Here is a 15,107-nt window from a genome sequence, read left to right as displayed (position 1 = left end):
CTGCAGGTTGGGGAGGGAGGGGGGCTTTGTATCCTGAGCTTTTCAGCACAGATTCGGGGCTCTGCTGCATCCACCTCTCTGCTTTCATCCCCCCCACCCCCTCCTCCTCCCACTCATCTCCCCACGCTCTGGCATCCAGCTCTGGTATGAAGTCATCGGAGCGGTCTTCGGGTCTGACCCCCCCTCGGGCTTGTTCCAGGCTCCTCACCAAAACCCGCGACCCCTTTATAGGCTTTGTGGAGAGGCAGGGAGGGGCACGGAGAAGTGGAAGGAAAAAGAGGAGATAGAAAATGTTGTTTTTGGAATAAGATTCATATCAAACCACAAGCATGAGTGATTTTTGTTATTTTCTTCATTGGAGTGTGACTTCTCTTGTGCACACCTTGAATGAAATTTCCTGGTATGGTTTTCTTTTCTTCTTAGCGTCTCCGTGCCTTTGTTTGAGCTGGCATGTAGCTTAGCGGTTGTGTGAAAGTTGGGGAAGAGTTCCTGGAAAAATCTCCTTTTCAAACTAAACTCTTCAGCTGCAACACTTAAGCATTATAATGACATGTGGCTCTTCTGGATCTGGCGGGAGATCAGAAGAAACACGGGGAGGAGTGGTGGGGTGATGGGATGCACCCAAAAGAGATGGATAAATGGTAGAGGGGTGTCTTGGTAACATAGCTGACATAGAGGAAATTCTGGAGAGTTTGTGGCTTTTGCTGCTTTAGTGTGTGCATTGCATACTCGCAAAGCTGTGTGTCAATTCAGAACACTAACCGAGTATATGATTGTCATTTAGATAAGTACTAGCTTCATTGCCATCGACCTCCATTTTACAGTCCATTTAGTCCCTATGGAGATGCTTTCAGATACAAATAATCCCACTGGAATCACATACAAGCCATTCATGTACATAATGTCTGTTAAGTGTGCATTACAATTCATCTGACAGCATTATTCTTTGCAGCGGTATTGGCATTGTAATCCCATTTCCAGTTGGTGCCTCCTGCCCCACGCTCATGCATAAGTCAATGTGTGTTTAACATTCAAATCATGCCTTGAGTGTGCAACGTGTCACACTGGAGGAGACAGTTGTTTTTATTCCTGTTGCAGTGCGGTATTCACTTTGAGTTAGCGTGTGATTGTTATTCATGTATGCACGTCAGAGCTGAGGCCAAGGCTTTAGCGGCCGTTTGCGTGTGCGAATGAAAGGGGACGTTAACGAAGCGCCGCGGCCGCTCCTGTCTCTGCTGCACGTCAGAAGACGAGCAGATCAGGGTCAAAAGGCTGAGCGGGGGTATCGGGGATCGTGCAAGCTGAATGTGTGTGTGTGCCTGCGAGTAAGTGTGAGTGACAGGGACTTTCTAAATGGGCCTTGTTGCATGTGAGCCCTCTGATTCCAGCATTTGGCAAAGCATGCAAACATTTTACATGGTTAAAACATGCACCGACGAGCGCACTGACATGCATGCTTGCGCACACACACACACACACCTCTGGTTCTTAAGGTGGCCCTGAATGTCAAAACACAACATTACAGAAAACACAACAACATTTAATAAAACGCGAATGTTGTGTTTTGTGAATTGTCGTTGTATCTTCTGTAATATTGTGTTTTGTGAAACGTTGTGAAATGTCACTGCGATATCTGTTATGCTTTTGTGTTTTGTGAAATGTTGTTGTGGTTTGACCTTCAGGGCCACCGTAGATTCTCTTCGTGGTTTGGCTGTAATATTAAAGTGGAGGCAGGAACTGATAGGGCTGAATGAGGGGGATAGAGTTGAGAGTTTCTAAAACAATGGCAGGCTTCTTGTGTGACAGATTAACCGCAGATCTCACTGTTATACATCATGTTCGCCTTGTTACTCTCTGCTTAATGCAATTTTCTCTAACGCTGACAGAATCGAGTCTTGTAAAAGAAAAAGTGAGGCTGGAGTAGAGCTTTCTGAAATCTATTTGCAGTTAAAAGATCTACATAATTGCATCCTCACCCGAGGTTTCTATACGTTTTACTCGTTCTGAATTTTTCCACCAGTCAAGTCTTATTCAATGTAAGGTCTTTATAAGCTTCTGCTGGGGTGGTATTATATTTGTTCTAAAATCCCCAGCTTAATTCCTAAATCCCTCTGTTACAGTGAATCTGGCGTTGTTTGCACAGTCTGGCAAGTATGGCAAATGGAGGAACATTAGAATTTGAAAGTCAAACATTGTTTAGTTTGAGACAAACAGAACTCTGTGATTTGCTTCCCTGTCAGGATTAGATCTGCAAACCCAGAGTACACACCTCTGCCCCCGTCTCTGTGTTTGAGGTTGACTTTATGGGGATGAGTGATCTGCTGCACTGGGTCTCTAGAGAGTCGGGTAGAAGAAGTAATGAGAGGAGTGGATGAGGTTGGGGAAAGGAAGCCAGGGGATCATGTATACTCTATAGTCTCTTGCCCTTGACACTGACGTGTGCGTATGTGACTGTGATCATTTCCACCTAAATTTAAGCTGCTCAAAAAGAGACTTAGCAAGGGTATTTGTAGCTTTTAGGAACATTAAACATAAAGTCTGACTTTTACAAATGAATGTTTTCTCATTTTGACATGAAGGAAAATAGTTTCTCTATTGTGTGAGCTCAGAATAAAAGGCAGGAAAGACTGTGCACCTTCATGTGATGAATGACACCCATACTCGAAAAGGCTGTAAAACTTGATTGACTTTCTAACAGCAAAAACTCTGCTTGATAAAAATCAACATTGGCCTCAAAAATGATTTTTTTTCCAAACTCTCTGCTTTGATTTAATAAATCATCTTTATAGTCACTTTTAGATCTCTGTGAGGGCTCGCTCTTGCCTCCTCTCCTTCCCATTTTAATTTCCTTTTTACATAAAGCTGACTAATGTTCCTCTGACCTTACCCAAAGAAAAACGCTCTCAAGACGTCTGCGCAATTGGTTTTGGAGCCACTGTCATCAGCTTTTTTCCCCTGTCATCTTGTGAAAACAGCAGAATATCTGATCTCTTCCTACTCTAATTACACAACTGTGATTAAAGGAGATATTAGTGCCGCAAACGACAGACATGCCCGCACAGTTTCCACAGGCCGTTTGTAAGATATTCAGGAACTTCTCTCAATATGCTGATATTAACTTTCTTCGCCATCTAAAATATGTATTACTGCCCCTCGTTATGGCTGGCTCTGAGATTAGATTTGGATGGAAATGGATACTTCCTCACCTTACATCTGTTTTCATGCATTAATAAACAGGGATCCTCTGCAGAAGGAATCAGGTTTCAGCCATGGTGACATGAAATGAGACATTCACGTACACTGTCAGAAAAGAAGTTTTAAATTTGTACCTTTAGGGGTACATTTGCTTGTCACTGGGGCTGTACCCTCTAACTACAGCTGTTATACTCTTGACATTGCGTACTTATATGTTCCCTTGTGGTTTGGCCCTTAAAGAGCCCGGTCTTGTACCTTTGTACCTTTGTACCCTTAAGTTAAGCGAATTGAACTTTCAAAAAGGGTACATATATGTACCTTTTTGGCCCTTGAATGGTACACATAGTTACCTTGAAGTCCAATGTTGAGTCCTAGGGGGTACATTAGTGTAGATTGCACCTTGGGGGACAGAAATGGACTCCTACTGTACTCCTATTTCTGAAAGTGTAGCAAGGTAGGTTGGTATATCATCAGTTTTCATATATGTCTCATAGACAGAGCATAATATAAAATTCTGCAGCATTATAGCAAACTGTTTTTGGGTTTTTTTTGTGGCATATTTGCATGCAGTGGAATGAACTTCTGTTGTGTTTCGGCTCGACAAACATAGGATTTTCGCAAGGCAAAGGTTGTAGGTGATCTGGATTAACTGCTGTCACAAAATAACCCTCCCCCTCGTTCACACACACACAGACACACACACACACACACACACACACACACACACACACACACACACACACACACACACACACTGATGCACACACACCATACGCCCCCAGTGTTTTACTTTTCTCTGCAAAGGGGCAAATCCCGATTACAGAGCTTCTCTAAGTGAAGGAGATCAGGAAGCTTTAGGGAAAGAGGGGGAAGGTGTTTTGTTTTTCTGACAGTAAGATGGATCGTTAATTCATATTTGACCATAAATGACAAAATTAAACAATTTTGAGTTTCTAACTTTGTGCACAAGTGTTACATCTTATACTGTTATCTTTTAACTCAACAGGACAGACCGTTATATTGATAATTCAGTGCATCATTGCTTAAAATCATCATTGGGAGGGCAAAAGGACAAACTGCAGGTAGATTTTGTTATGCATTCTGTAATCTCCATGCAGTCCACACACACAAATGGAGGAGAGTGGGGCAGTGACAGTGCGTGCCACGAAGGCATCAAGGACATTTCAGAGTGAGTTGGGCAGCAGTTGCGTGGTGGCTCTGCTGCAAGCATGGGGCCTGGAGGATTAGTGTCCAATCAGAGTGGATTTGATGTTTACTGACAGCACATGGGACTTAGCTGCGAGAACTGTATTTCATTTGTATGCAATGAAGCTGTGCTCCTTGCCTGGCCTCCCCTCCCCGTGCTGTGAATCTGCCAAAACTGAAACCTGTTGACGACAGCACATCATCGACTGCTTCAGGTATGTGACTTTTCAGGAGAGGGTGAGGGGGTTTGGGCGTGGACTCTAAATCATTGGCATTATCATCACCGGAATCATCATCATCACCAGATACACTTGAATCTGGTTCACGTGACGTCACAGTGGGAAGTGGAATTAACCAGGCTTTATTTAGATGTAATCCCTCATAGCAATCGGCAGAGCGAGGAAAATGTCCCAGAGAAGGGAAGAGATAAACCCTATTGGATTAGTACAAGCCCCTGCCCATCCCAACTTATAACTCAACCTATCCCCTTCTTTAGTGTTTTTTTGTCTTTTTTTTTGCCATCTCAAGCATGCACCCTGTTGCTGTGTCTTCCATGGAGTAACTGTGCAGTGTTGGTGTGGTTTGGTGTGATGTGTTTGTGTGTGGTGTCTTCTTTCCTCACGCACAACAAGCCAGCATGACCAGAGATTAATTATTCAAAGACCGACAGCCAAAGGGGGAGTCACCTGATAGTACGGACCTACAATATTACAACCTGATATCAGGTGAGACAGTAGTCCCTGTTACATCTTCTTTTCTGCCTGTTCTCCACCTTCCTCTCTCCATTTTTACAACTACAATACTTGAAGACTTGAAAGGGAACTTTCAAAAACACAGCTACAAGCGGATTTTTTTTTCTGTTTTGTGTTTTTTTTTCCTCCGTTGAAGCCTTCTCTGCTTTTTTCCTTTTTTGCCAATGCTTGTCACTAACAAACAGTTGAGCCTTGGTCGCTCCCACAGTTGGGACACATTAGGAGGGAATGAGGGTCAGTGGGACAGGTCTGAGAGTGTCTACGAGCAGCAGGCAAGAGTAGCCGGCCGGCGCAGCTCTCTTTCATACGGGGAGGGAGGAGGGTGGTACGAGCCTCCACCAGGAGTGAGGCCCCCTGACCTGGATTTAAAACGCGACCAATATTCCTACCAAGACCCTCTCTACGGACAGGTTTACCCAGACCGACACGACCCACGCCTGAGGAAGGGCTCTGTGCCTGATCTAAACCACTACGAACGTGCATCTATGGCTCACCGAGGATCCATTCCACATCAGGATTACTATTCACATGACCCGGCCATGACTCCCCGGGCACCTGAGGGCTTTTACCGGCCAGAACACCAGCCTCCGCCACCTCACCCTCATCCACTCAGTAGGTCAAGCTCTCATTTTGGGATGTCACCTGGGTCTCGTGCTGTGTGGGATCAAGGTCAGGGAGGGAGAGTGGGACCTCAAGCCCCTGCATCGCCTCTACCTCCTCCTCCTCCTCCTCCATCCGCTCATGAGTTGAATCGAGCTTATAGGGAACCTGGTGCTGTAACCGCTACCAAAATGACGCCAGATGGCCAACAGCGCGTACCTTCCAGAGACCCATCTCCTGCTCACTATGGTATGGAGCATGCATCTCCTCGCTATGCCAGTGAGCCTCCACCCCTGACCGGCCAGCCAGTCTATACTGATGTTAATGGACGCCCATTGGATCCGCAGCAGCAAGCTGCCACCTGTCTGGTAGTGGATCCTGCAAGTCAAGGTATAGTTATGAGGCAAGAGACAGCCTCACCCTTCACCATCCAACAACAGCAGCAATTACAGCAGCAGCAACAGTTGCAACAGCAGCAACTTCAACAGCAACAGCAAATACAGCAGCAACAATTACAACAGCAACAACTTCAACAGCAGCAGTTACAGCAACAACAAATACAGCAGCAACAACTTCAACAGCAGCAATTACAACAGCAACAGTTACAGCAACAGCAACTGCAGCAAGAACAGTTGCAGCAGCAACTGCAGCAACAACAGGCCATGCCACCTCCGCCTACCATGCCCGTCGCTGACCCTAATCTTTCTATGGTGCCTCCACTTCCTGCTACACCTGCCCCAGTGCAGCCCGTAGCAGTTGCCCCAGTTGCACCTGCCCCTGTGCAGCCTGTCCTAACTTCAGTCCCTCCTCTCCCAGTTACTCCACTTCCTGCTCCTCTCCCTGCTGCCCCACAGACACCTTTGCCCGTGGAACCGAAGAAAACTGTTGATCCTGAGTTTCTTGCCCTGCTGCGAAATGAGGGCCTCTCTGAGAGCACCATCTCCTCTGTTATCCAGCAGGGATTTGACTCCACTAGCATGCTGGCTGTTATGGAGGAAAATGATGTCCGCACCATTGCCCCCAACCTTGGCCAGGCGCGTGTACTGTCTCGTCTGGTCCACAACTGCAAGCGACCCGTTGATGCTCCGCTGCCCCCCTCTGTACCTCAAACACCCATGCGAGGACGCTCTAACAGCTTTAGCCATCGCTCAGACATCCCCCACCACCACCAGCAGCACCACCATCCACAGCACCCTCCGCATTCTTTGACCGTGGACCCCCAACTGATGCACCCACAGACCCCTGGGGCCATGCAGACTATCTCACCAAGGATGGGAGAAGCAATGGGTAGGAGACCCAGCAGTGCTCCCTCTCAGCACCTCCTGGAAGCTTCCGGAGGCTACCCAGGCCAACCGCCTCGCTCCCCAGGGCCATATGCTGGAGCCATTATGCCCGTTCAATCAAGACCCATGTCAGCCTACTCTGCTGGGATGACCATGCCAGGGATGCCCATGCAGGGTATGCAGATGATGCCACAGCAGATGAGTGGGTCAATGCCTGCCATAGCAGGGTCTATTCACTCCATGCAAGGTATGCCACAGCAGATGCCCGTTTCCATGCCAGCTTTACAACAGCCACCCCAACAGGTACCGAAAGCATACTCTACCAATTACACAGTGCCCATGGAGCTGATGAAGAGGGACAGGAACATACTGCCATTATCACCCATGCACAGCCCTCACCCCAGTCCTCAGCTTATTCGAAAGGGTGCTGGGCCTGCACAGGACAATGCCCTCGTCCCTATGGGAGCCCCAGGCCAAAGCCAAGGTGCCCTGGTTGCTAACCAGAAGCTCAGTCGACGCACTGGTCCACCGGTCATCGTGTCCACTATGGCGTCTCCAGATACAAGTAAATCTTTTTTTCTTCTCCTTCCATCTCCTTCTGCTGAATATCTGATGACTTGATTGTGTTTTGCTTTCCCTTGGCTGTTTCACATGTTTTTAATAGATAAGAAAATGGATCGGTGCTGGCGCTCTTCTTGTTTTGCATAGTTTATGTGTTCCTCTCATTGCTTTGATTAGCTCCACAAAGCAGTGTTGCTGTATTTTTAGTAATAATATTATGTTTTCACAATTTGGTCGACATTCAGTATATTGAAATGAACAACTTGATTATTAGACTGCAGTTCTTCTTTGTGGGGGAAAAAACCCACTCTAAATCAGTTTTCATCCTTCGTTATGATGAAGCATGAGTATGTTATGTATGTGTACCCTCTCTGTCAAATAAGTGGAGTTTTTTGTGTTTTGGATTGTGCAGCCATTATTCATCTGAAGTGTTTGTGAGATCTATTTTCTGGTACGACGCATGATGCTTGACCTTAAGAAAGTCCAGACTCAATGAGAATGTTAATAGAGTATTTTTTCAAAACCACTTTATCTTTCTGGTCAGTGCTATCATTTGTTTGCTGTCCCTTGTTCGTTCTCATTACATCAACAATGGATAAATGATGTGCTTTTTCTTCTTACCAAGGCCAGTGGAGCGAAATCGAAATGTTGCTGCCTATCTCTTTTCCACAACTGTTTTCAGGATTATGATTAAAACTGTTAAAGGATAAGTTTCCATCCCCTGGCCTACTTTTGGTTTCTGCATTTGCTGTGATCCTAAAATTATACTTGCATTGCGCTTTCTTGTCTGCTTATCTCTGTGAGAGCCAGACTATCAGAATTCCATATACTTTGTGTGAAGTCCTTTATTATTTCAGTAATCTCATGCAGTTCTCTTGTCAGAATGACACATTGATGCCCCATTAAATACAACAAAAAATGGCACTGATGAGGCGTGATATGGAGGGTTTGGGAGGAACAGCTGTCAGCACCCTTTCTGATACCTTTTAAATTTTAACAACTGTGCGCTGTCTTCATGTTACAGTCTGTCAGCTGCTGCATTCATGTGTGAACAGTTCACATTAAGACTTCTCTGCAGAAAAAGTCAGATATTGTGTGCAGTGGTGTTCACAGCCTGGGAACATGAGGTGTCCAGACGTGGATGTGTAAGTGAGTGTACAATACGTGTGATAGCATTCTCCTTGTAAAGATATTTTTCTCATTTAGCTCGTATTACCCTTGCTAGATAATTGGAGCCCTTTTTAAAATCATATAATCTGCCTCAGCTATACAGCATTCATAAAGATGCATAATGGTGATTGCATCATCAGCTGTATGTAGCTCTTTAGCTGTTGTATCATTGTAACTGCAGCTGTTTTTGATGAAGTCCTTTCTGCTCTGCCACGCACCATCTCCCCACAGCCCCCAAGCCCCTGTTGTTGTAAACATGGATGTCTTATTGCATTATGATAATAAGGGTGCATTAGAGTAGCCTGGAAAGCCTTTACAGCCACTGCACAACCTTTCTTCAGCCTTGCTGCTATCAAGGTGTATCATTGACCTTCCTGAAATAGCATTTTGCTTCATTTAGTTGTTCTTGAAGAGTTTTTCCCACAAGATTCGGAGTTCACATTGAACAGGCATATGTAAGAGTTCAAGGTCCAATTTGTAAGATAGTTGGTGAGTCTCATTTCCAACTGGCCGAATACCAAAACGTGGATCTAACAATTAATATCAAGATACTGCTTCGGAGGCAGAGCCCGGCTCATTCCTTTGAAAACTGCTCAGTGGCGCATGAAGCCAAAAAAGCCAGGATCCTCTGCAATGTGGGGCCCATAGAACTTACGCACTAGAGACTTCCACCGACCGAGCTGGCTAACTTTGAGTTTAGCCCCTGGCTAACTTGAACAGGAATTAAATGATTTAATCATGCAGGTCCTTTAGACTTTTCAAATGTTACTGGACCAAATGGTCATCATTTTACAGCTGCTTCTTTCACAATGTAAGCTTATGGGAAAAAGTGTTTTTGGGCCCCAGCGCATCACATGACGTTGCAGTTATATGGTTTGGCGACTACAAAAGTTGCTGCTATTCCTACGCTTTGGTTTTCCCAGGTTGTCAAATACTGATGCTTTGAGTTAGTAGGTCGGGCTGGCACGAATCTAAAGCCTCAGTATTCTTGACAAGTTGGGAATGAGACGATAACAAAACTCCTCATTTAATTTATTGAATATTGTGTCTCAAATTCATGTTTTGATACCTGTTTAAAATAAAATACATTTAGTCAATGCATGCTTATTGTATAATCACCTGAATCATTTAGATCTATATCAGATTTAAGATTTAATTCAGCATAATAAATGCTGCCGCATAAAATTATCCCATGACCTGATTAAAGTATATTTCAGACATTTTGGGCACTAAAGGCTGATGTCTCCATCAACACCGGCTCACCAGAGGCTGACTAGCAGCATCACTGGACAGATAAAATCGAATTACAGTGCTGATGGCCGATGTGTGATTGTGTCATTTTCTCTGTGCAGGTTGTAATGAGAAGGGGGGTAGGTGGGGTTAATCCTGCAGATCCTCCATTTCCACTGCTGCACTAATCCACTGATATTCTCATTCTGTCCAAACCAGCCTCCTGGCTTTCTGTGAGACTATGTGAACTTCTGCACATAGCCAGTAGGTCAAAATGGACTTAAATGGAAGCCAAGGCAGAAGGAACAAATATCTTAACTGAGGCAGTTTTGTTGTCATCTCTGTGATTTTGAGGCCCAGGAGACCAGATATTAAAAGATCCCGATTGCTTGGCTCTCAAATCAGACTGCTGCGGACAGATGCTTTGGAAAGGATTCCTTCAAGTCCGCCACATACACATACATTGCATTGTTAGTACACACACAGTCAGCAGAGTAGACCTCATTTGCATGTGGCTGACATTTGTTGCTTTGGTAATTTCATCTGTTAATGGACACAGCCGCAAAGCTGCTCTGAAAGCATATTCCTAAATTGTATGTTGCTAGGCAACGTGGGTTTTGGTGGTAATCATAGGCAGATTTGCTTCTGGTTAAAGGATTGGTCTATTGTCAGAGGACGCTGGAAATTTACTTCTTGCTTTAACAAAATGGCTGGCTAATCTTGTGTATCTAGAAAATATTAATTAGTTGCTTTCAATCACTCCTTCTTATGTGGCATAAATTAAAATCAGGAGAGTTTTCTTGCCTGTTTTCAAAGACATTATATGCAATTTTGGCCCAACAAAATGCGATTCAGCCGTCCAGTTTAAATTTTATGTTTTCTGGGTGAGGAAGGTGCAAGTTACCAGCGCAGGGGTACCCTTGAGCAAAGGCCTTTAACCCCAAAGCCACTGGAGCTGCTTGGTGGCCAGGAGATTGGTTGTGCTGAATGTGCTCTTGAGTAAATAAACTTAAATATATATATATACTGTCAATTGGCCATTTTCTATCGTGGTAGCAGCTATCACACATTTTGCTTTCCTTAAATCCTAAATAATTCCTAAATCTAATTAGTTATAAACTTATAACAAGCTCAGATAATTTTTTAGTTTGATTTTCTTCTTTTAACTAATAGCCTAGTGTAAATACATATGGTATGCCCCTACTCATCTCAGTATATGATGCATCGTGAAATACCCTGTGGCAAGACCCCGCCTTCATATGACTAACTGGGACTAACTCCCCATCCCCCTCACCGACATAATCACCATCGATGACATGTGGGACTTCCACTCTTTAACCTCCATCCTGCAGAGTGTGTCGGCTCCCGTCTGTGGACTTTAGCCAGGTGACCTGATGCCGGCTCAGGTCAGTTTTGCTCTGCGTGACACACTACCCGCGATTTTCTCCCTTGCCTGGGCCTGGCATGATGATGGGGGAGGGTTATGGCATATTAGTTCTGGAGAGAGCAGATTATGTATTAACGGGGTCCAGGTCAAAGCTACGGACAGTTGTTACACTGAGTGAGGGATTAGGGAAGAGGGAGAGAGAGAGAGGGAGGGAAAGAGTCCGGCTACTGATGGATGATGATTGCGGCTTGCATGGTGGGGGAGGGGAAACAGGGCGTTGGCAGCTGTCAATCAACCTTGGACTGTCCATGAGGATGAGGCTAGCTGTTGTTGCATTCTTGACTTTGAGGGTCAAACTTTGGCCTTAATCTGGTTTGACAGTCAAAGGTTGGTTTTGTTATGCTGCTCGTCACTCTGTTCGATGCTCATAGTGATATTTACCTTTTTCCTAAAGAGAGGATGTTTTTATCAGTGTCACAACCTTGAGTAATGCAGCCACTGGATTAGATTGTGATGTTTTCAGAGCACCAAGAGGTGGACATTATCTTAATTGTGCCTTTGGACATTGAAACCCTGCTGTCTCAATCTGTGAAATTCTGTTTTGTTCATTTTTGTTGCTTAGACAATAATACATGACTGGCGGCTAGAGTACTTTCAAGACTTGGATGGATATGAAACTCTGTTGGTTAAATTATCAGTACAAAAGATGAGCAGCTGTGTTGGAACATATCTGTTTTTTTTGGTTATTTGATGAAAAGTAAAAGGGACAAGCTTATGCACAAAAAGATTCAAGGAGAGATTTTAATAGGATATGACTGAAAATATTCTGGAACAGGATATAACACCTCTATGACAGACTATACGACTCAAAACAAAACATAAAATAAAAATACTATAATATATACATATTTAAAATTACATTAGGAGAGCAGGTTAGCTGTTAGCAGCTGGTTGGCAACAGAGTCCTGCAGTTTGTTTGGTACAGCTAATGGAGCTGATAGCTTACGGCCAAGCTAAACACAGAGCAGGACTGAGAGTATCTGTTCAGAGTAACATGAAGCGTTAAACACTGAACTGCAGTTTAACCTGACAACAAAACAAGTTTACAGTAAATGAATGTACGAAAGTACTTCAGTAAGTAAAAGTAAAATTATAATGCCAATACTTAAACCTAAAAACTTAAGATGATAGTAATAAAGTAAAGAATTTTGATTTTTGGACGGCTTACGTTTACTTTGGGACGGTTCAAATTGTTCATCAAAGTAGTTCTGATAAGTAGTTCTGGTTTGGATAAACCTATCCTTTAATCATCCAGTAGATTCCTGTTTCTGTGTTGAGGATATTATTACCAGATAACAATTCTATCCAGCCTGTGATGGTGTGCGTGTTGTTTCTGTGAGAGTCTGTCGTGTCACAGCAGATGTTCCTCTTAATGTCAGGCAGTGATTTCCTTTTTACCCTCATGAATGAAGGAAGTCTCTGGCCCCTCTCACACCCTACCAGGATTAGATCTTTACACATCTCGACGACTCATTTTCTCGTCATCTCTTTCTCCTTCTCTTTGTCTAAATTGATCCCAGTTCCTCTTTGTCTCTCCCTCTTGGTAGGAAATGATTTGGCAATGACACTCAAGAGAGCAGACAGTGGGGGGAAAAGAGAAGATGGAGGTAATGGGAGAAATATGTTTCTAAACAAACGTCATACCCAGCTCAGCACATTCATTCATGACTGTGGTTGTGGGTTACAGAGCCCGTCTGCAGGAAAATGAGGGAAACAAGGAAAGATTGGAGCTTATTGAACCCATCTAAAGTCAGCGGAACAGAGAACACTGAGCAAGAAAGACCAAAGAGATGAAGTTAAATGCACACAGGGCTGCTTTAGATTAGATAGTGAAGGATTGACTGCTTTGGAGGCAGTGATAGAAGTCTTAGAAATGGGTGAAATGGGAGATTGCATAAATGAAAGCTCTGTCTTGCCATCTTAGAGCAAGCACAAGTCCATTATTTAGTTTGTTTTGTTTTTATTAGAAGAAAAGAAACACTTCACATCAGTGTCATGGCCACGCTTTATCAGATTCAAACTATTTATTGTGCGGTCGAGGAAAGGTTTAAAGATATTGCAACAATGCAAAACAAAGAAAATAAGCAAATTCTCACATTTAATAAGCTTGAACCAGAAGAAATATAATTAAATGACTTCATATTTCCCCTGAGAATGAATGACCTGTCGGGCATGCTGTTTCTATTTTTCTGCATGTCTGTTCTGTGAGGATGCATGGCGGACAGAATGCAGATAAAATGCTGTACAGGTGCTGTATAAAGAAACTGGACCTTGAAAGGCAAAGTCTGACCATGGAGGCAAAAAGCTCTTTCTGGCCAGTTTGCTGCATCCTTTCAGAGAGTCTTGAAGTGATTAACTGCTGGTTGGGAGAGCAGAGGCGAAGAAACGACAGACAGAAGAGGTCACACACTCAACCAAAAAGAGAAAAAGGAAGAACTAAAGCAATGAAATGAGAAGCTGAAATCCCCTGACTTTGACTCTCCTCATCACAATTCATGCTTCCTTCTCTCCTCTCCTGTCCTTACATCATCCGTCCTCTTCTCTTCTCTTCTCTTCTCTTCTCTTCTCTTCTCTTCTCTTCTCTTCTCTTCTCTTCTCTTCTCTTCTCTTCTCTTCTCTGATCTTTTCAGTAAGCAAGCGTCAACCATTGATGTTCTGATGGTTGATGGTGCTTGTTCATTGATGCACTGCTGCTGAGTCTGTGTCACTCTCACTGATGTGTGATTTGTTTTTATGTTGCACTTTATTCTGCAAAACCAATTGCCTCTGGAGACAAATCAAGTTGAACTTGAACTTTCTTCCACACTGCTTTCCATTCCTCTCATATTTTCTCTTTTTTATTTTCTTCATCTCATCTACTTTCCTTTTGTTTATTTTCCTTTTGTTTATTTTTCTTTCCTTTCCTTTCCTTTTGTTTCCTTTTGTTTCTTCTTGTTTCCTTTCCTTTCCTTGGATGTTTTCTCTTCTCCTTTCAGTTTCTTTCCTTTCCTTTCCCCTCATTTCCTTTTCTTTGTTTCCTTTCCTCTCCCTTTGATTCATTCCCTCCTTTCCTTTCCTTTCCTTTCCTTTCCTTTCCTTTCCTTTCCTTTCATTTCCTTTCCTCTTACTGCCAGGGAGTCACCCTGAATTATTCATTTTGAGAAAATGAAATCTTCACGGGTGTTAAACCACAGTGAAGAAGAGGCATGGCTGATCATGTTCTCTGTATGCAGTGTTTTTATGTGTGTGTTTTTGTGTGTGTGTGTGTGTGTGTGTGTGTGTGTGTGTGTATGTGTGTATGTGTGTGTGACCGGGCGTTGCAGAACTTGACACTTTGTTTGGCTGTGTTTTAACAAAAGCGCGGGGGAGATATGTTTAGAGGTGCAGATGAATCTCATTTGCACCCGAGGAAAATATTATACATCTCTCAGTAGGCATGTCAGTCGTGTTCAGGATCACACGGGGCTGTAAATGGGATTGTGTTTCACAGTGTTTTTAGTCTCACACGGGGAGGAGGATTTGTGTTGGTGTGTCTGTATGGGTGTGTGTGTGAGAGAGCAGCCATCACTGAATATTTGATCCTAAATTTACATCATGTTTGGGTTGTTTTTTGTTTTTTTTGCTTTTATTTTTTTGATATTTTAGCCAAAATGCACATTTCTGAGCAGGCTAAAGTTAAGGCAG

At 43.7% G+C, this 15,107-nt stretch overlaps 1 protein-coding gene across 2 annotated transcripts in view; it reads left to right on the top strand.

Annotated features, from left to right (window-relative positions):
• LOC141008897 (C-terminal-binding protein 2-like) overlaps nt 1–15,107 on the top strand; it is a 74,909-nt gene that overhangs the window by 27,709 nt on the left and 32,093 nt on the right. The window contains exon 1 of one of the 2 annotated variants that reach the window (XM_073481255.1): nt 5,318–7,601. The exons of the other annotated variant lie outside the window; for it this stretch is intronic. Within the exon in view, the coding sequence (XP_073337356.1) occupies nt 5,318–7,601 (2,284 nt within the window). Of the gene's footprint in view, nt 1–5,317; nt 7,602–15,107 lie in introns of those variants that run through there. 2 annotated transcript variants of the gene reach the window in all.

Source organism: Pagrus major, chromosome 15 (assembly GCF_040436345.1).
Source record: "Pagrus major chromosome 15, Pma_NU_1.0".
Taxonomy (NCBI): Eukaryota; Metazoa; Chordata; class Actinopteri; order Spariformes; family Sparidae; genus Pagrus; species Pagrus major.
This window is presented reverse-complemented; position numbering and strand designations above follow the sequence as displayed.